This window comes from Dermochelys coriacea, chromosome 3 (genome assembly GCF_009764565.3).
Source record: "Dermochelys coriacea isolate rDerCor1 chromosome 3, rDerCor1.pri.v4, whole genome shotgun sequence".
Taxonomy (NCBI): Eukaryota; Metazoa; Chordata; order Testudines; family Dermochelyidae; genus Dermochelys; species Dermochelys coriacea.
The window spans coordinates 56,056,913-56,076,739 of record NC_050070.1 but is presented as its reverse complement, the minus strand read 5'-3'; the positions used below and the strand labels follow the sequence as shown (position 1 = coordinate 56,076,739).

General features: G+C 39.4%; 2 protein-coding genes across 2 annotated transcripts in view; one reads left to right on the top strand and one right to left on the bottom strand.

The window, feature by feature from the left end:
• The window catches only part of COL9A1 (collagen type IX alpha 1 chain), a 105,919-nt gene extending 98,212 nt beyond the window's left edge, over window positions 1-7,707 (top strand). The window contains exons 37-38 of the mRNA XM_038398028.2: window positions 3,883-3,960; window positions 6,426-7,707. Coding sequence (XP_038253956.1) covers window positions 3,883-3,960; window positions 6,426-6,610 — 263 coding nt within the window. The 3' untranslated portion in view covers window positions 6,611-7,707. The remainder of the gene's footprint in view (window positions 1-3,882; window positions 3,961-6,425) is intronic.
• A 9,054-nt stretch (window positions 7,708-16,761) lies between these two features.
• Window positions 16,762-19,827, bottom strand: part of COL19A1 (collagen type XIX alpha 1 chain) — a 345,729-nt gene continuing 342,663 nt past the window's right edge. The window contains exon 48 of the mRNA XM_043510441.1: window positions 16,762-19,702. Coding sequence (XP_043366376.1) covers window positions 19,566-19,702 — 137 coding nt within the window. The 3' untranslated portion in view covers window positions 16,762-19,565. The remainder of the gene's footprint in view (window positions 19,703-19,827) is intronic.

The window sequence follows — 19,827 nt, the reverse complement described above, 5'->3', positions numbered from 1 at the left end:
CTCAAAGCAGAACCAATCCCCAACTAAATCATCCCAGTCAGGTCTTTGTCAAGCCTGATCTTAAAAACTTCTAAGGAAGGAGATTCTACCACATCCTTAGGTAATGCATTCCAGTGCTTCACCACCCTCCTAGTGAAAAAGTTTTTCCTAATATCCAACCTAAACCTCCCCCACGGCAACTTGAGACCATTACTCCTTGTTCTGTCATCTGCTACCACTGAGAACAGTCTAGATCCATCCTCTTTGGAACCCCCTTTCAGGTAGTTGAAAGCAGCTATAAAATCCCCCCCTCATTCTTCTCTTGTGCAGACTGAATAATCCCAGTTCCTTCAGCCTCCTCGTAAATCATGTGTTTCAGTCCCCTAATCATTTTTGTTGCCCTCCGTTGGATGTTTTCCAATTTTTCCACATCCTTCTTGTAGTGTGGGGCCCAAAACTGGACACAATACTCCAGATGAGGCCTCACCAATGTTGAATAGAGGGGAATGACCACGTCCCTCGATCTGCTGGCAATGCCCCTACTTATACATATAATGTAGACTCATCCACATTTTCTTCTTACAAAGCTGAAAAAAAATAGAGGCACAAAGGTTCACATACTGAACACTCTTACCTGGCCAAAAATGTAATGATAAAATACAAGAAAGAAAAGTTTAAGCACAAACAATAAATGAAAAACAACAACTAGAAAAAGCAACTTCCCATAACACCATGCTTCCATGTTACCCGCTGGTGAATTTGTGGGTGCATTTCTAAATACCTCAGTGATAGTATATGTCCTATCCCATGCAAGAGTTTTTGTAGCAAAGAGTGTTTTTTAGGCTGTAGAACCGCCATCACCTGAAATGGTATACAGTTGTCAGTAATTGTGCTTGGACCAACCCTTACAGAAAGGTTTCTTTGCACGTAATGGTCAGGTAATATTTCCCCACTTCTGAATGCAAGAGAACTAGGGTAGGAAAGTAAGATAAGTGCAGGGAAAGCTGCTGAAGAGGCTTCAGTTAAACCTAAACAACTGGAATTGCAGGAGCATTTTGATGTTGTTTGTTTAGGGGAGCTAGCTGAGACATTTCTACTTTGGCACCTAGATACCAGAAGATCAGTGCCTTAGAAACACAGATAAATACTAAGTGCTTCTGATCTTGCTAGTTTGGCTTTGGAAGATGGAAAAAGTTTTTAACTGCTGTCAAGGAAAAAACAATTCTGCAGAAGAATTACGTCCTGCTGTTGATCTGAACTAAATACACAGTATGACTCTGAACGTGATAATCCCTGCCTTCTAGCACTATTTTATTAATAAATGCTAAAAGGGTACATGGTGTTCTGCAGCAGGCAAACTGTGCCAAACAAATAACAGGTCCCTGCTCTGAGAATCAGTGTTACCATCTGAATGCACAGTGGTGACTGAAAGGTTATAGAGACAAACAAAGACGCAGTCCTGAATGCAGGGGGAAAAGTGAGGACAGGGAAGGTATAGTTGGAAGCTATTTGCAGAGAGGTGAACCCATGGGACTGGAAGAGGTCACCCAGGAAGAGAATCAAAAGAGAAAAGAAATGAGGTCCAAGCAGGGTCATCAAGTATTATGGAGCCATAGAAGAGCACGCTAAAAGAATAGTCGGAAAGGCAAGAGCACAATGCAATGGAAATCTGGAAGGAGAGGGTGTGAGGAGTGATCAGCTGTGTCAAGGGTTAAGAAGATTAGGTCTGAAGGAGGAGGTCTTTAGTGAGAGCAGCTTTGGTGGAATGAAGGAAGCCACAATGGAAATTCAGTAGAAAGCCACATTCAAGCAGGTCAGAAAGAAAACTGGAAGAAAATTATTAGAGGGTGCAGCTGAAAATGATACACTCAGGCGTTTAGTGCAAAGAGCAGAGGCATATGTCTATAATTGGAAGTAAACACTATTCCAAAACTTGCAGTCATTAGGAGTACTAAAATATATATGGGTAACGCGACATCGAGGCTCCCTGCTGCTGTAATTACCAGGACAGGGTTAGTCTCCAAGTGGTCTGGGCATCTGCAATCTTCTCTGAAATTTAGAGATAGCAGCTTCCTCCTGTAGCACACATTCACCATCCTCGGTGCATCCTCAAACATGTGCTATCTCAACAGCATCAGCTCAAATGACTTCCCAAGAAGTTTCTGCTTTGCCCTTTCTAATTAAGTGATAATTGGCTATTTAGTCAAACTCACTGTACTGGGCTGTAGGGAGTTAGGACCATGAAAAGAAAAGAAACCACTGTAGTTTTTATTCTAAACTTTCTCAAACATTATTAGATTTATACTTCAAGGGATTTATACTAACTTTCTACCTGCTGCGGAACACCAAGGGATTGCATAGGTCTCTTCAAAAGAGGATGAAAGAATCTACAAAGACTCTATATGGGGTGGACAGCATTTAATCCAGATGGCCAAAGTAGCAAAGATTTTAAAGCTCCCAATCAGGGGTGAAAGTAATAATAAATTCTTATCGGTTCGGGGGCTGGTTCTGGCCCCTGGAAGGGGCAGGGCTGGAGGGGTCAACCTTCCCCAGCCAGCCCATCTGCACTGCTTGGCCCCTGCCGCCCGGGGCTCCAGTGACGATTTAAAAGGAGCTGGGGCTTCAGCTGTTGCTGCAGTAGTGGCAGCAGTGTCTGGGAGCCCTGGGCCCTTTTAAATCGCCAGCCTCAGGGCAGCTGCCCTTTTGCCCCTCCACCCCCCCCGACGGCTGTGCTTTAACGTTGTTGCCCCTTCCTGCCCCCCCATTGGCAGCAGAGACCCTACCGGCAGGGCCGCCGATGGGGGGAGGGGGAAGGGGCAGCAACATTAAAGCGCTGCCATGGCAGCACTTTAACGTGGGCTGCTTACAGGCCGGTACTGGCTTCTTACCGGTGCGCCATACCAGCCCATACCCGCTCACTTTCACCCTGCTCTCACTGTTTTTTAAGGGACTTCTCCCTCTTCTTTGTTCAGAGCAGTGTATGAAACAGATTTTGAAGGAAGGCTGTGACTCTACAAATGGAAAATCTAATTGAGCTTTTCTTTTCTACAGTATCTAATCCTAATGACTACTGCACCATGATTGTACTTTAGATGCAAGAGAAGAAACTTCTCTTTTTTTAAATTCCTTATTCTTTCAGGTGCCTAATAAAACCCAGTTTGGATGTCAGAGAACATTCTAATAAGAATGGGCTTCTTTTTCTCCTGCCCTAGGACGTGGAGCCATGACATCCAAAGCAGCCATGCACAAACCAACTCAGGACCCAGCACCTGAGAACTATTGTACTTTGTAGCCCAGCTCATGTAGCCTAATAAGGCTCCTACACCAGCTACGTCAGCCTTTCCCCCAGAATTGCTTGCCTATTTTGTCCTTCATGTTTTGTTTTTGACTAGAGTCTCTCAAGTTATATTGGGTGGCACTATATGAAATATAGTATAACCCAATTGTCAGCGTAAGGAAAATGCTTTTTTTAATGTGTCTGCCCTTGAGTGAATCCGTTATGGATAGTAATGTGCTGAATCCACATTGAATTTTTACAAGAATATAATTCACGGTTGTTTGCAGTGTTGTTGTAGTTGAGTTGGTCTCAGGATATTAGATGAGTTGGGTGAGGTAATATATTTTATTGGACCAGCAACTCTGGATGAGAGGGACAAGCTTTTGAGCTACACAGACCTGAAGAAGAGCTCTGTGTAGCTTGAAAGCTTTTCTCTTTCACCAATAGAAGTTGCAAAGAATGTAAGTCAGGCCACCACTCAGACATGCTTGCTCTGCACCTCACCAAGTGAGTCCTCTGCAAAACTCCCCTTCTCAAAGAGTCAGTTGTCCTGATAGTTAAACGCCTTGAGGTAGAAAAAACTGCTTTGCACAGACTGTGAATGACATTTCTCTAATTTATCTCAGGTGAAGCTGGTGAAAAGGGGGAGAGAGGATTTCCAGGCAGAGGACCCAAAGGCTTACCGGGAACAACAGGTCTTCCAGGTAAATATTCAGGAGTGTATGGAAGTGATAAGAGGAATATATAAGGGGGGAAGGTGGGGAGGAACTGACATTATTATTTTGAAAAAATTCAAGTGCAGGCATTTGTTAAGGAATCAGCTGTATGTCTGTATTTTTATATTGTATATAAACAGTTACACTGTCATGAACAAGAATTATCATCATCATAGTAAGAGAAATGGGCTTGGGCCTTATCCTGTTACCATTGAAGTAAATGACAAAACTCCCATTGGTTTCAAAGGGATCAGGATTGGGACCAGTGTATTTAAATCAAAAAATGTCAGATATGCAATTCCCATAATGACAACCACAAAAAATGAAAGAATCCTACCCATCAGCAACAGTGGATTCCTCAAAGCCTCTGTTTACAATTCTAGGGCTTCAGATTACATTTCTTCTTTACTTTTGTGGTCATTAATTGCCATGTTGTCACAGAATTCCAGAACCCAGATTCATGCTCATAAATGTAATACAACTGCCCTCTAGTGGTTAAATGAAGAGGTACATTCATTTTCAATATAAGGAGTTCTGTCTCCCACACATTTCTGAGTACAGTAACTCCTCACTTAAAGTCATCCCGGTTAACGTTGTTTCGTTGTTATATTGCTGATCAATTATGGAACATGCTCGTTTAAAGTTGTGCAATGCTCCCTTATAATGTCATTTGGCAGCTGCTGCCTGCTTTGTCCACTGCTTGCAGGAAGAGCAGCCCGTTGGAGGTAGCTGGTGGGGGCTTGGAACCGGGTGGGCTGGCAGCCTCCCTATCAGCTCCCCTAAGTTCCCTGTGTGGCAGCCACCCAGCAGGCTATCAATTGCCTGCACTTCGGCTGTCCCTGCCATGTGCTGCTCCTGCCCTCTGCCTTGGAGCTGCCCCCCAAGCCTCCTGCTTGCTGGGGGGTGGGGGCGGGAGAGAAGATGGGGGCTAATATCAGGGTGTCTCCCTCCCCCTTGCTCCTGCACCCCACTTACCCCATCTCCATAGAGCAAGCGGGGGACACGACAGGGCTCAGGATGGAGGGAGCTTGCTGGCAGAAGCTCCTGTCTCAACTTGCTCATCTACTTGAAAAGGCAGTGTACTTAGAGTAGGGTCAGCAATGCACATCTCTCTCTCACACACACGATGTGAATCTCTGTCTCTCTCTGCCATGCTGTCTCCCCTCCCTCCATTTGTGCTGCCTTGTAGAGTGTTAGGCTACATTAACAACAATGTGTTAACCCTTGAGGGCTCAGCTGTTCATCATTTAGCAGTAAGACATTCCCTGGGAAATATCCCACCCTCTTCCACCCTCTGACTTCACCACCTCAATCAAGCTTCACAATCATCATTGCTGTGTACAGTATTAAATTGTTTGTCTAAAACTTATACTCTCTCTCTCTGTGTATATATAGTCTTTTGTCTGTTGAAAAAAAATTCCCTGGAACCTAATCCCCCCTATTTACATTAATTCTTATAGGGAAATTGGATGTGCTTAACATTATTTTGATTAAAGTCACATTTTTCAGGAACATAACTACAACGTTAAGCGAGGAGTTACTGTATATATATGGATATAAGCTAATGAATGTCCTTCTCTGTGTAACAAGGATAATAATTTCACTTATTAGAAAACACCTCAGTTTATATAATATAAATGTACCACTGGAAGAAACTTACAGAAATTGCTTATTATTTCATCAATCCATTGACAATTTAAGGAGAAATACATACAAATGAACCTTGCTATTCAACACATCTGCATCCTGTGTATTGAGAGTCACATCTGACTAAAGGACACAATATTTTTGTAGGTTTCAGAGTAGCAGCTGTGTTAGTCTGTATTCGCAAAAAGAAAAGGAGTACTTGTGGCACCTTAGAGACTAACAAATTTATTAGAGCATAAGCTTTTGTGAGCTACAGCTCACTTCCATCCGATGAATCCATGCATCCGATGAAGTGAGCTGTAGCTCACGAAAGCTTATGCTCTAATAAATTTGTTAGTCTCTAAGGTGCCACAAGTACTCCTTTTCTTTTTGCAAATATTTTTGTAGTGATTTTTATTCCTGTTAGCTCTATTGAGCTAATAGCCTGGATTCTATCCTTCTTGTGCATAATCAACAGAATTGTTTACTAGGTTCTAACCATTAACACTGCAACACCGTTGATGGCAGTGGAGCTGGACAGAGGTAACTGTGAGGAGAATTTGGCCTATAGAAACTTTATTGCTTGTAATATGTGAGAACCCAACCAAGCTCAGGTTGAGTTTGGCGGGACGGCTGATAGAGAAACATCTCTTAATGTGTAAAGGGAACACATTTTATATAGAACTCACAGACAGTAAACATAGAACCCCACAAAGCCATTTTCACAGTCACTTTTAAGAACAAAACCAAACTTTAAATAAAACAATGATCCACATTTTATACCTGCCATGTAGTGCTTCTGTTTACATATATGTCCATTCTTCCAGGTGAACCCGGCAAACCCAGCTATGGAAGAGAAGGCCGTGATGGTGAACGAGGCCCACCAGGAGTGGCTGGTCAGCCTGGGGTACCTGGTCCTCCAGGTCCTGCTGGTCCTCCGGGATATTGTGAGCCATCATCTTGCACAGTGCAAGCTGGACAGAGAGCTGGTAAGAACGTGAAAGGGCCATGAAAGTGCAATGCAAGTGCTGTGAAACATTAGTATCAGTTTATTCTCTGCACGTACAGCTGACAATAAAAAAAATGGAGGAAAACCCTACCAAACAAGGAGGAGAAACCTAGCATCCAAGGCTTCAATAGGACATACTTTAACACATTGTTTGTACGTTCTTACAAAAAGGCAACCAAATTTACAATGATGGTGCTTACAAAACTACACAGGCAAGACCCTTTGGCTCTCTCTTCCCCTTGGAGATAACAAGGCAGTTGTCTTAAACCAATTTATTTTTAAAATTAATAAAGCCCTTTCCCAGTCACTTCTTTCCCCTCTCCCTTTCCCTCCCATGTGATGTACAGTGATGTACTGTGTCTTAGGCCATCAACTAAATAAAAAAGACAGAATCGTTTGTTTATCTCAGTTGTAGCTGTTACTTTTTTTGATACACTTGTAAAATAAATTCCATGGAGCTGAACTGATCAGATCATCTCAGCTACATTCATTTCACCATGTGTATGTGTTGTACAATGTATACTAAGCCTCTGTCTCCAATCACTGTGATTTAAATTGTACAAACATGGCTGCCAGACCCTTCCTGTAAAAACATGCCACACTGAATACTTTGTATGCTGTAAATCTCTGTAAATGTGTGATCACTGGGTTATCATGAATACGTCATGTACAGCAACCTTTATACATAATGCCGTTTTTCATTTTTCAATTGAATTTGTGTTGAGTCTCCAATTTGTGTTGAGTCCCCACTTTTATATGAAGCCTGCTCCATCTCAGGTCCTTCTACGTGAAATCAAACTAAGAAGGCAAGAAGCCACTGTGAAGGGAATTTTAATAGCCAGAAATAAATGAGTTTGAGATTATTTATTTTAAAGGTCTAAAGTGACATCTCTGGTTGTACAAAAGGAAGAAATAAATAATATTTCTTAACCCCTTGCATGTTTTTGTATGAATGGTCATATACACGACAGTTAAAAGAAATAGTTCAGGTAGAGTCCCATAGAGACATCCCTGTTTCCTTTTTCTATTACAACTCCATTGCTAGAGAAAAATGTGCAGTGTGGATATTTTTGTTTCTCTCTACCGTGTAAATTAAAGTTTGTGTGTTTTGGAATATATAACTTCTCTAAAGTGTCCTCTCTTGAGACGGAAATAAAACTGTCCTGATTTAATGCTTTTTCCCCTGTTGCCAATAGTTTCCAAATAATTTTAAAATCTATACCTAGGTACAGGTGCCACAAATATTAATGTCTTCCAGTTCTTCACTTTTTTTGCTTATGCTTAAAACTCTTCACATTTTTGTGACAGGAAATAAAAATGATGGGGGGGGGGGGAATCAGTTAACTAAGCTATAAGTTTTGCCCAGAAAATACAAACAAGATCATTGTGTGTGTGGGGGGGGGGAAGGAGAGGAGGGGAATCCTGAAATAAAATGTACTTGAAACACTTTCACTTGATGGGACTGTACATTTAAGCTCAACATATTTCTGAGTAATTCCTCTGAGGGCAGTAATGAAATTAATACCTACCAGAACAATGGCAACCAGAACGCCTTCCCACCTCCAAAAAAGTCAGTTACTTCTTGTTTCAGGCACATAGCAAGAGGATGTTGTGGCAGATCCAGCAAAGCACTGAAGCACATACTTAACTTGAAATGTATTGTCTAACTATGAAAATATTACCACTGCAGTGGTTGAAGCAGATCACAATAGAAGGAGAGGAACTCTCTAGTTCTGGTGGCTGTTGCAATAGATCTTTGTGTTACAACAGCAATAAAGTAGTTACAGGATGTACCTTTGGGAAGAAAATAAGGACAAAAGAAGAAAAGTACACAAAATTGGTTCATGGCCCCAAGTAGGTCCACAGCCTGTGCTGTGCATGTGTGTGGTGGTACTTATGAACATGTCTGTTGTGGACCACCTATTCCTATAAATTCCAACAGTTAAACTGGATCAGGATAGGGAATCTGTAAGGATGTAAAAATAAGTAATAATGGGAGGTTCAGCTGGCTGTCCCCTGGCAAATTTTGAAATACATTTTAAAAGATGTTCAGACCTTAAAGGAGAAGGAGGAGTTAACTGTGAAATTGCCATAACACCTTTCCCCAAACAGTACCTGCATCCTGCTCCATTCTCCTGCAGCAGCCATCTTTGCTAGGGGCAGCTAGTGGCCTTAGTGCCATTGAGAACAACGGGAGAGAGCAGCTGTTTTGAGATGCTCCGAAAGAGACTTCTTCAGCCTCTGTTGAAGGAGAAACTTCAAGTTATGATGAATAATGGGGAAAAGCCAATTAATCCTAATTTTTTTAAAAAATGACCCATTGCTCAAAATGTATTCAAGCTTCATGTATCTGCCGCTCTTGTGTAGTCAGATAGTGGCCTACTGTGAGCTCTTGGGACAAAATGGTCTGACATTGAATGCTGAGTTTCTTAAAGGATTCATTTAAAAAAATTATTCTGAGAGATTTACTTTGTAAATATTCAGTAAAATTCATTCAGTACTCAGTAAATGTAACTTTGGAGAGAATACACTGTATTTGTCATACTACATAACTAAAAGGTTGAATCCCTGCTTTAAGAACAAAACAACTCAACCTTAACTATAAATTAAGGTGTGGCAGAAATAATAATTATTACTAGTATTATGGTATGGCCTAGATTCCCCAACCAGTACCCAGGCTGAGGCACTGTATACACACTGATAGTAGGAGAGTGCTGCCCCCAAATGCTTACAGTCTAAATGGCCAAGATAGACAAAGGAAATTGCCCAAGGTCACAGCAGGATGGCAGAGCCGAGCATAGAAGCCAGGTTTCCGGCATCACAGCCAAGTGCTCTGTCCACTACACCACATTGCCTCTCAGCTAAAGTTCTCTACTCTAATACTCCGGTGAGGTCAACAATGCAGGATCTGCCCCGGGGAGTATGATTCTTTGGAAATACAGCTCAGCACTTTTAAGGCGATTAGTTTGTTCACCCACAAAGCAGGATTAATTAGTAAGTGGAAGTTGGCCGGTGTTTTCCACAGATAGATTGACTTTTATTGAAAAACACCAACTAGTTTAAGAGTAGGGTGCAATCCTGAGAAGTGCTGAGTACTTTCAATTTCCTGTGATTGCTTGGCTCCTCAGAGAACAGGGACCACAGTGAATTCAACAGAAGATGAATACAAAGTTATAGTTTCACCAACAAACTTTTATTTGGACTATATCAATGTAATAAAATGTGTAAAACTGTTACAAGGAAAGAAAAACCTGATAACAGACTGAAAACTGTTTCTCGAAATGTAATATAGTAACATCAGAAGGAGTAGAAGAAAAAGAAACATTTTAAAGTCAAAAAATATCCAACTGCTTTAAAAAAAATTATTACCGTCTTAAAATGCTAAAAATTCCACAATAGAAATGACCGATGTAAGGTAGAAAACTTAACCACATATATATTAAAAAATAAATAAAATAGAACTATTACAATAAACACATTTGACATTCTGGGTTCAATTCAATGCAAACTTCAGTTAAGTGGATAACTTATGATTTTGCCGCAGAATTTCTACTTTGGAGCTGAACTGGAAAATGAATTTCTAGTTTAAAAAGCAAAATAAAACTGACCAGTAAATCCTCAGTCCCATGAATAGTCAAGTATATGCAACATAGACTGAGGTCTCACTGGTCATAATATATATATGGATGACAACCATATGTAATCTATATGTATATAAAAATCCAAGTGGAAATATCAAGAAAGAACAAGGAAACAAAGAAAAGAAGAAGTGACATGGGTTAATATTAAGCAGAGTCTATAATGTGGACATCGCCCAGAACAAATAGAAGCTCATTGACACTTGACAAGAAAAGAGCTGAAGAAGTGCTGGCATCACCTACCTTTGATTTTCATTCCAAATCTCTGGCACAATAGTGAGTTAAGTCTAATGGGAGTCACTAATCAGGGGTATGATTGCACCTACATTAATTCCTATAATCTGATTGCATAATGAGAAATAGCACACTTAGCTCTACTGCACTCCAGGTTAAGCGTAGAATCATAGAATCACAGAAGTGTAGGACTGGAAGGGACCTCAATAAGTCATCTAGTTCAGTCCCCTGCAGTCAAGGCAGGACTAAGTAATAACTAGACTATTCCTGACAGGTGTCTGCCTAACCTGCTCTTAAAACCTCCAATGATGGAGATTCCACAACCTCCCTAGGCAATTTATTCCAGTGCTTAACCCCCCTGACAGGAAGTTTTACCTAATGTCCAACCTAAACTCCCTTGCTGCAGTTTAAGCCCATTGCTTCTTGTCCTATCCTCAGAGGTTAAGAACAACAATTTTTCTCCCTCCTCCGTGTAACAATCTTTTATGTACTTGAAAACTGTTATCATGTCCCCTCTCAGTCTTCTCTTTTCCAGACGAAGCAAACCCAGTTTTTTTTCAATCTTCCCTCATAGGTCATGTTTTCTAGACCTTTAATAATTTTTGTTGCTCTTTTCTGGACTTTCTCCAATTTGTCCACATCTTTCCTGAAATGTGGCACCCAGAACTGGACGCAATACTCCAGCTGAGGCCTTATCAACATGTGAAACAGCAGCAAAATATTGCTTCATGTTAAATACAAATGTAATACCTACTTATGATTAATCAATTTATCACACTCAGATCAGGATTCAATTAATATGTCTAGTCTGATGTATCACTTATTAGGCTATCAGCCAAAGAACTGCAGCATGTGCAATTGCACCAAGATGCATCAGTGGTTCTCCACGCGCAGGGCATGAGGCATATGATGTTGGGCACAGGTGCTCCCAGTCATTCCCTTTTCAAATACTTATCTAAAAGACATTCAGTGTGAATGACTCACATGCATTTTTTTCATTGCTATTTAAGAGTTGCAATAATATACCTGAACTTCAGCAAGGCTTTTGACACAGTCCCACATGACATTCTGATAACTAAACTGGAGAAATATGGACTTGGTGGAACTACCATTAAGTGGATACATATATTGGCTAAACAAAGAGTAACTATTAATGGAAAGGGGTCAGACTGGAGGGAGGTCTCAAGTGGGGTTCCACGGGATACATTCTGGGTCTGGTGTTGTTTAACATCTTTATTAATGACCTGAATGTAGGAATAGATAACTTCCTGATTAAATCTGCAGATGACACAAAGCTGGGGAGGGGGTTTGACAATGCTTTGGAGGACAGAGCAAAAATTCAGAGGAATCTTGATAAATTAGAGAACTGGGCTATAGCCAACAAAATGACAAATGTAAGTTGCTACATTTAGGGAAGAAAAACCAAATGCACAATACAGAATGGAGGATAACTGGCTTGGCAGCAGCACTGCGGAGAACGATCTGAGAGTTGTGGTGGATCACAACCTCAATACGAGTCAGGCTATGTCTATACTAGAGAGCTTATAGAAGTGCAGCTGTACCAATGCAACTGCGCCATTCTCAGCTGTCTAGTGTAGTAGTTCTAAGATGACGGGAAAGAGCTCTCCACTGACTTAATTAATCCACCCCCAATGAGCAGCGGTAGCCATGTTGATGGGAAAAGAGCTCCCGCCAACATACCGCTGTCCAAACCAGCGCTTGTGTCAGTGTAATTTATGTCACTCGGGGATTTTTTCTCACACCCCTGAGCAACAAAGTTATACTGACATAAGTCGTAGTGTAGACAGAGCCTCAGCAATGCGATGCTGTTGCAAAAAGAAGCAAATGCAATTTTATGTTGCATTAACAGAGACATAGCATGCAAGTCAGAGGAGGTGATAATAGCGCTTTACTCGGTGTTGGTTGGGCCTCAGATGGAGCACTGCATCCAGTTTTGGTCACCAATGTACTAAAACAATGTGGAGAAATTGGGAAGGATCCAGAGGTGAGTGACAAAGACGATCAAAGGGATGAAATGCAAGTCATATGAGCAAAGGCTGAAGGAACTGGATATGTTTAGCTTGGAAAAGAGGAGCTAAATGGTGGGGGGGACATGATACCAGTCTTCAAATACTTGAAAAGTTGCCATAAAAAAAGAGGGAGAAAAGTTGTTCTCTTTTGCCACAGAGGGCAGGACTAGAGGAAATGGGTTTAAACTACAGCATGACAGATTTAGATTAAATCTCAGGAAAAACTTCCCAACTGTAAGAACAGTAGGACAATGAAACAGATGGCTTAGGGAGGTTGTGGAAGCTTCTTCACTGGATGCTTACAAAAGGAGGCTGGATAGCCATCTGTCTTGGATGGTTTAGATACAACAAATCCTTCATCTTGGCAGAGGGTTAGACTAGATGACCCTGTGGTCCCTTCTAATCCTATTGTTCTATGATTCTAATAGTTGATTACAGATGCTTTATTTTTAGTAGTGGTTTATAGTTGGTCTGGACAGTTGGGTTACTATAGAGTAGAGATTTGTAGTGCTGCAAATATTTCATTTCTTGGATCTGAGGCTGCATGGGTGTAAAAGAGTGGAATCTGCCACCACTCTACAGTTCCCTCTGAGGAAAGAGGCACTAGATGAAACAAGGCTACTTGGTCAGGAAGAAAGAGACAAAGCAAGAGACCATGGGCTACAAAAAATGTAGGTATGGTAATGCTCAGCTTCATTATAGTTAAAAAATCACTGGGATTCAAAAAGCCTCTCTGTAGAATGAAAGGGGAGAGTCAGGTGCCTCAGAATGGCATTCACAAAAACCAGTGTGCTACGTGGCTGCTCACCAAAGCTACCTAATAGGAGATGTAAAGAAGAGATGTGTGTTCTAAGCCCTGCCCGTCAGCCTAACTCTGGCCTTAAGGGAAGTACCTCCCTCTGCTTGGGATTCTCAGCTGCAAAACCTCTCTTGAGGTTAGGTGCCTATGCCATTTTTGCAAGAAGATAGGTGTGGGGAGGGGAAGAGGAGGAGGGCCCTGATTCTGGGATTTAGTACCTAAAGTTGCAGTTTAGGTGCTTAAGTCCTTTTGGACCAATGGACTCTGTGCCTTGGTTTGATAGACATTATGAATTTTTCCTAGAAGCAGCTAGTAGTTATGCTACATGGTACAAGAAAATATCACACTCATACTAATATGTTTTTAATTGCTGGAGTAATTGCGTGAACCTTGACCTGATGACTGGATATGTCAAGGAGATGATGGATGTCACTGGTTTTGGTATTATTAACTGGCCAGGGGTACTTTGCTTCCTTTCTCTAAGCTGTTGCTTAAAATAAGGTCACTGTGTTCTCTGTTACAGCATCACAGGCAACAAAGAGAAGGAAGAGAGACAAGATGTACATCAGTTCTCTTCTTTTGCAAGGCCCTTTTCACTCCCATTTTAATTTTGTCATAATCCTTTATTTTTCAGTTCTTTAATTTGAATATAGTTATAATAAGAAAACCTTGCCGTAATCTGCATTTCTGTGAAATTATCGATAAAGACTGAAAACCTTAGACAATAGGTGCAGTGAGCTTGCTGAGGCAGCTAACTTTACCTTGAGAAGAAAATCATCATTACTGGTCAAAATGCTGCCCAGTGCCCTTTCAAACTCCATCTAGTCCCTGTGCTCTTTTCCTCATGGGAGAGTTGGACATTTATATAAAATTTTCAAATGCAGGTATCTAAAAATAGGCACCTATATTAACCCATATTTAGACAAGTAACTAGATTATCTGATTTTCAGATGGGCTGAGTATCTACCTGTAAAAACTATGATGGAAGTCAATGGAACCTCTGAAAAATCAATCCATACTGAGATGTCTATACACAGATTAGGAGTGAAATCCTGGTTCCGCTGAAGTTAAACTCCCATTGACTTCAATGAAGCCATGATTTCAGCCTAGATGTTCAACTGCAGGCAACTACATTTGAAAATACTGGCCATAGGGAATAGCAAAACTTAAATGTACTCATTTGTGTCTGAGGCTATGTCTACACTTAAACTGCTACAGCAGCACAGCTACTCTCATACAGCTGCGTTGCTGTAGCGCTTCAGTTTAGACACTTACAACAGCAATGGGAGAGGTTGCTGAAGTTAATCAATCTTCCTGAGAGGCGGTAGCTAGGTTGATGGTTCTTCCACTGAACCTGGCCTTAATCATCTCTTTTGTGCTTTAAAAGACAAGAAAGGGAAAGGCTACCTGACTTTGAACCTTGTGTTGTCATTGTCACATCTACGAAATGGGTATAAACCATTACCATTCTCATCTGGTAGGATCTGACACAGATGTAAATGACCATGCAAGGTACAAGGCAGTGAAGGATATCTTGTGATCCACTTAACATGTATGCACTGAACTGAACTTTAAATGCTGAGGAAAAAAAATTAATGGGGCCAAGAGGTATAATGTTTATCACTAGCGCCTTTTGTGAATACAAAATTTGTATCCACATCTGATTCGCGATCCACAAACATCAGCACAGTACATCAGTATGCATGTACCATGATGAATTCAATGACAGCTAAATGTTATTTGAAAATTAAATACAAAAATAAAATACAGTGCATCATCAAATTCTTCAAACAGTGAACTGAGACAAAATATATTTACAGTGAAAAATTCAGTATGTAATTAAATGCATCACTTTTCTAAGACAGAAGTCTCAAAATCTTTGTAGATTACATTCTTTACACTTATGAACTTGTTTTGGTCTATTAACAAATAACATTTATGTTAGCATGCCATATATTATACACATTCTCTTATGGTATTATAAAGCTTGGATTTTCCATTTGAACCACAAATTTTTGAGACAAAGTCATAGTTAAATTTGTAAGCCTTCATAAGCCATACCAAACATGGTAGATGGAGCTGGATTTAGATATGATGTACTTCTGGATCTATTTTAGTTTTGGCCTGCGTGCCACATTTCAGAGATAAATTTATGCTTCTTGATATACACAGAATATGAAGTAAAATTATTCAGTAAAAATTAATGTCAACTTTAATCTTTGATTTCTAAGATTTGAACAATAACAATTTTATATCGCGGCAGTCATTTTAGTAAATAGATAAAATTCAAAGACCTTAGATGGCACTGCAGTATATTTGAAAAACAGATGTGTGTATAATATAAACCATCTACATCATGTTTCTTCATACAACTGTTATGTAACACTACAGACAACACATAAAATACTATAAAAAGCCAAAGAAAAGAAACAGATGCTGTATTCCATAAAGCTGGGCACAGGCTGACATGAAAAGTAATAACTCACCATCGTGACAATCAGAAGCACTAAAATATTTTATGAAATAGTTATCAGTGAGTTAAGAAATTACTTCACATTTAGCCTTACCTATCAGGTAAACATGTATATTTGTCAATAATACATATGATCAGAAAACACACAAGGGAGGATTGATAACAAGAGAAACCCATCCTAATACTATGCTACAGAAACCTATGTGCTTATTTTACCACTGAAACCAAGTACAATTTATTTATACAAAATATCCATGTTTTAAAAACATTAATGTAAAAGATCACAAGTAGATTGCAATGCTACTTGATTTTTAAAAGCACCCTACTCTTAAGATTTACTCAATACTCCAATAGACTTACTGCTCCCTTAAAGATGCATACCCTTATGGTGAAGATAAATTGATGTCTAGAAGTGACATGTTTTGTTACTATATAGTCTCCTGCATTATATGCATATACAAAACACAAACAAAACCTATATCATATAACCTGGAAATATTCATCCAATAAAGGTAGTATTTTTTGCAAACACTGTTGTCTAAAAACAAACTGTACATTTTAGAAAAAATATATTAGGCTCAAGGATAAAAGTGGAAAGATGGCACAAGATGTAATGTATCTACATTGCACTGTGTCGTGTCTTCCATTTTTAGAGTTCAGTCTCTGTTCAATCCTTTGACTAACAAAAGTGTCCTGAGTACCATCATGTGGACAAAAGGAGGTATATAACACAGGCTCTGAATAACTCTGAAAGGTTTTGACATTAACTAAGCCACAGCAGCTTTATTACTTTCCTGAAGCAAATCTAAATAGTTCCAAGTATACCAGCCACTTTAAGAAAATTCCAAAGTTATATTAATAAATATTGGACAGTAGGATTTTAAGTGACAAGAAATACAGGACACTGGTCCTGGTATATTCCAAATATCTCTAAACTAATCTAGAAAAATTTGAAGGACCTAATTAATATTATATCTCATCATATTTCAACTCTAAATATAGTTCTAGCTAAAAAAAAATCCTAGTTCAGAAAAATACCTCGAGCTCTCAGAAAGTTAATCCTCTTGTATTTGGCAACATTTCATGTAGCACACGTTTGTTAAACATATAAATGAAATTGAAAAAGAAAAGCAAAATCCTCAAAACAGGTGTAAATCAAGGAAACATTCATCTGAAACTGCAAAAAAAATTTTAAAGATAAAACCTGCCAAATGAGAAGCATGTTTCAGGCCACATTCTGCTTTCAGTTCTAATCGTGTAAAACTGAAATAACTCAATATAAAAGTAGAGTTAATCCAGAATGACGCCATTCTGTCCAAACACAGATTGTGGCTCACCATCTTGGAAATGGTATACAGGTATCTGATATTACAAAGCGCCTTTTTTCTTACGAGAAATTAAATTGGGTCTATATCAAAATGAAAAATCATTAACCAAAAAGACAGTGTGAAATAAATTAATCATTACCAACACAGTTACTGATGGAGAACTTCAAAATGTTCAAATACAGATTTTAAAAACTCTAATAATGAGTCAAAAATGGGGGTGGGGGAAGCACCTGTTGCAAATGTGTATGAAAAATTAATCTTTTTAAAATTCAAGTAAATTAACATTTATAAAATCAGGCTAGGTAAGTTACAAGCTTTCAGAGTTGTAGTTCAGTCAGGAAAATGCCCAAAATATACAGATAACACAAAGTAATATATCTATATACACTGTTTTGTATAGCATTCTAGAAAGGAAACAAGCTCATAAAGATTCTAATCATGTCATTTTCTAATACCTTTTTTGGTATTAACACAGGAAGTGAAGTTTAAAATTAAAGTTAAAAAATATTTTGAATATTTTAAATAAGATTTGGAATCACTAGAGAAGTACAAATAAATCAACTTAAAAAATACACATGCAATATACCTGACCAGCAGTTCATGTAAGCAAACTGAAAACATATACGGCCAATTTCTCTGCTGGTATAAATTCACTGACTTTACTGGAATTATGCCAGAAGAAAATTTGAACCATACAGTCATGGGTGCATCTGAACAAAGTAACCCAATCTGTCTCAATCTAGATATACTTGATAGGAACTCTATTCAAACCAAATTTCATTTTCACTGTAGGTTCTCTGAAGGCATCCACACTTCAGCTTCTCTAATGCCCAATTTGCATTCAAAAGTAAAAAGAAAAATTCTTCTGGATGTCTCTTTTGGAGTCCGAAAGTCCAAGATTTGGCAACAATCCTGATAGTTGTGGATCAAGAAATCTTGTCTCCCGTAGCTCATACTGTATATAACCACTTAGTTGAGCAGAATCCAAGAGAACCACTAACAAACCGCTGATAGAATAGAGCTTTATTTTCCACCATCCCCACAAATTTACTTTGTGGTCCTTGATTACAGCTATCTGTGCTTTGCTAACAGCATTTTCAGTTTCTAGCACATGATAGTTTCAAGTGAGATTAGATGATCTGAAGGTCCCTGATGGTCTTAAACTCTATGAAACTATAAAACTTGTCAAACCCTACATCTATCCCAGGGAATGAATGAGGCTAATATTCAGATGATCTGGCTTCATCTGTTTCATATAATCCAGAGGGTATCTTGGGGAGAAAAAAGCCTCTTTTCATTAGCCCTGCAAGACTGAACATTTTATTCATTGTTGTTGACCATTCGCTAAATGGTCCACTTCTTAAATGTCTGTAGGATTCATTTCACTTCATTCTATTTTATTTTCTAGTGATAGAGTCTGCCATGGTAAGAGTCACACAAAGCGTTTGTAAACGGTATCCAGTTACGCTCCATAATGCCTTTCCAAAGTGAATTTCACATGTTTCCAAGCCATCTTGTGCCAGCCAACTAGTTTTTTTGCATTCTAATCTGTCCCTGTACCGATATCCTGGTATGCCTGCCTTCCAGATCAATTTGAGTGTAGACAACTAGGAGACCACGTATTATATGATTATAACTATTTGTTGAAGGATGTGCCATCACTAATTTAGTTCCAAGCTAAAAATAAAGCCAAACCCCAGCAACTGGCCATCTTGGATTTATGCTCCTGAAGTTAAGTGAATGAGACAGTTCTGAACTGGATTATCATTCATTGACAGAAAATGCCTTTATTGGCCAGATATGATAAATTTCCAGACAATCTGAATCCAGCAATATGGTGCACAAGGGTAGAGAGGATATCATAACAAAATCTTCATTTCCCCCTTTGGCTCCACAGAAGCAATTCAAGCAAGCTTGAATGTCCTGGGTGTGCTTCGTAAGCATTGGTCAGCTGGGTGTGGAAACCTATGCCATGACTTTCTGAAGTGAATGGTAACATTTCGTATGAACAGAGTTCCCCAGCACCCTATCTAAGAAGATAAACTTCAGTGTGAACATGTGAATTTAGAAACTCTACAACGGTAATTCATTCTGTAATAAGATGAATAAAACCAGTATTAACAAGACTGAAAAATCTGTACTGCCTTAAGATCATCAAGTTGTAAGAAAATAAATTTTGTTTGAAGAGAAAAGCTCATAAGAACTATTTGGGCCTGTTGCCTCTCTAAACCAGAGAAACAGTAAAAATATAACACATGGAATGAACTCACAAAATCATTTCAAAACTCTGACACAGCAATTAATGTAGTAAAAGGCTCGATCTCAGTGCTCTATAAAATATCTATATATTGTAGAGTATATATATGGACAAAATGCACTAAGTATTATGAAGATTAAATTGATTCATAAAGAGATATAAGGTATAAACATGAACCAAAGTGTCTCTGGAGGGGTGTTTATTTTCCACTGGCACGCTGTCGAGCCTGAGATACATGATAGTAACAATCTGCTGGGTTGCACCTTCCGCTCAGCCCTGGAGGCCCCTGGGAACCTGGTGATCCTGGAGTGCCTGGCAGGCCTTGCATACCAGTGGCTGATAAAATAAAGATAGCAATTAGCATAGACATCATCACTGTGCATATGGTGAGCCTCTTGGTATCCTCAAAAGCCTGCTCCTTTGCACAAAATAAACAGCAAGAGGCATAGAGTCTGATTCTG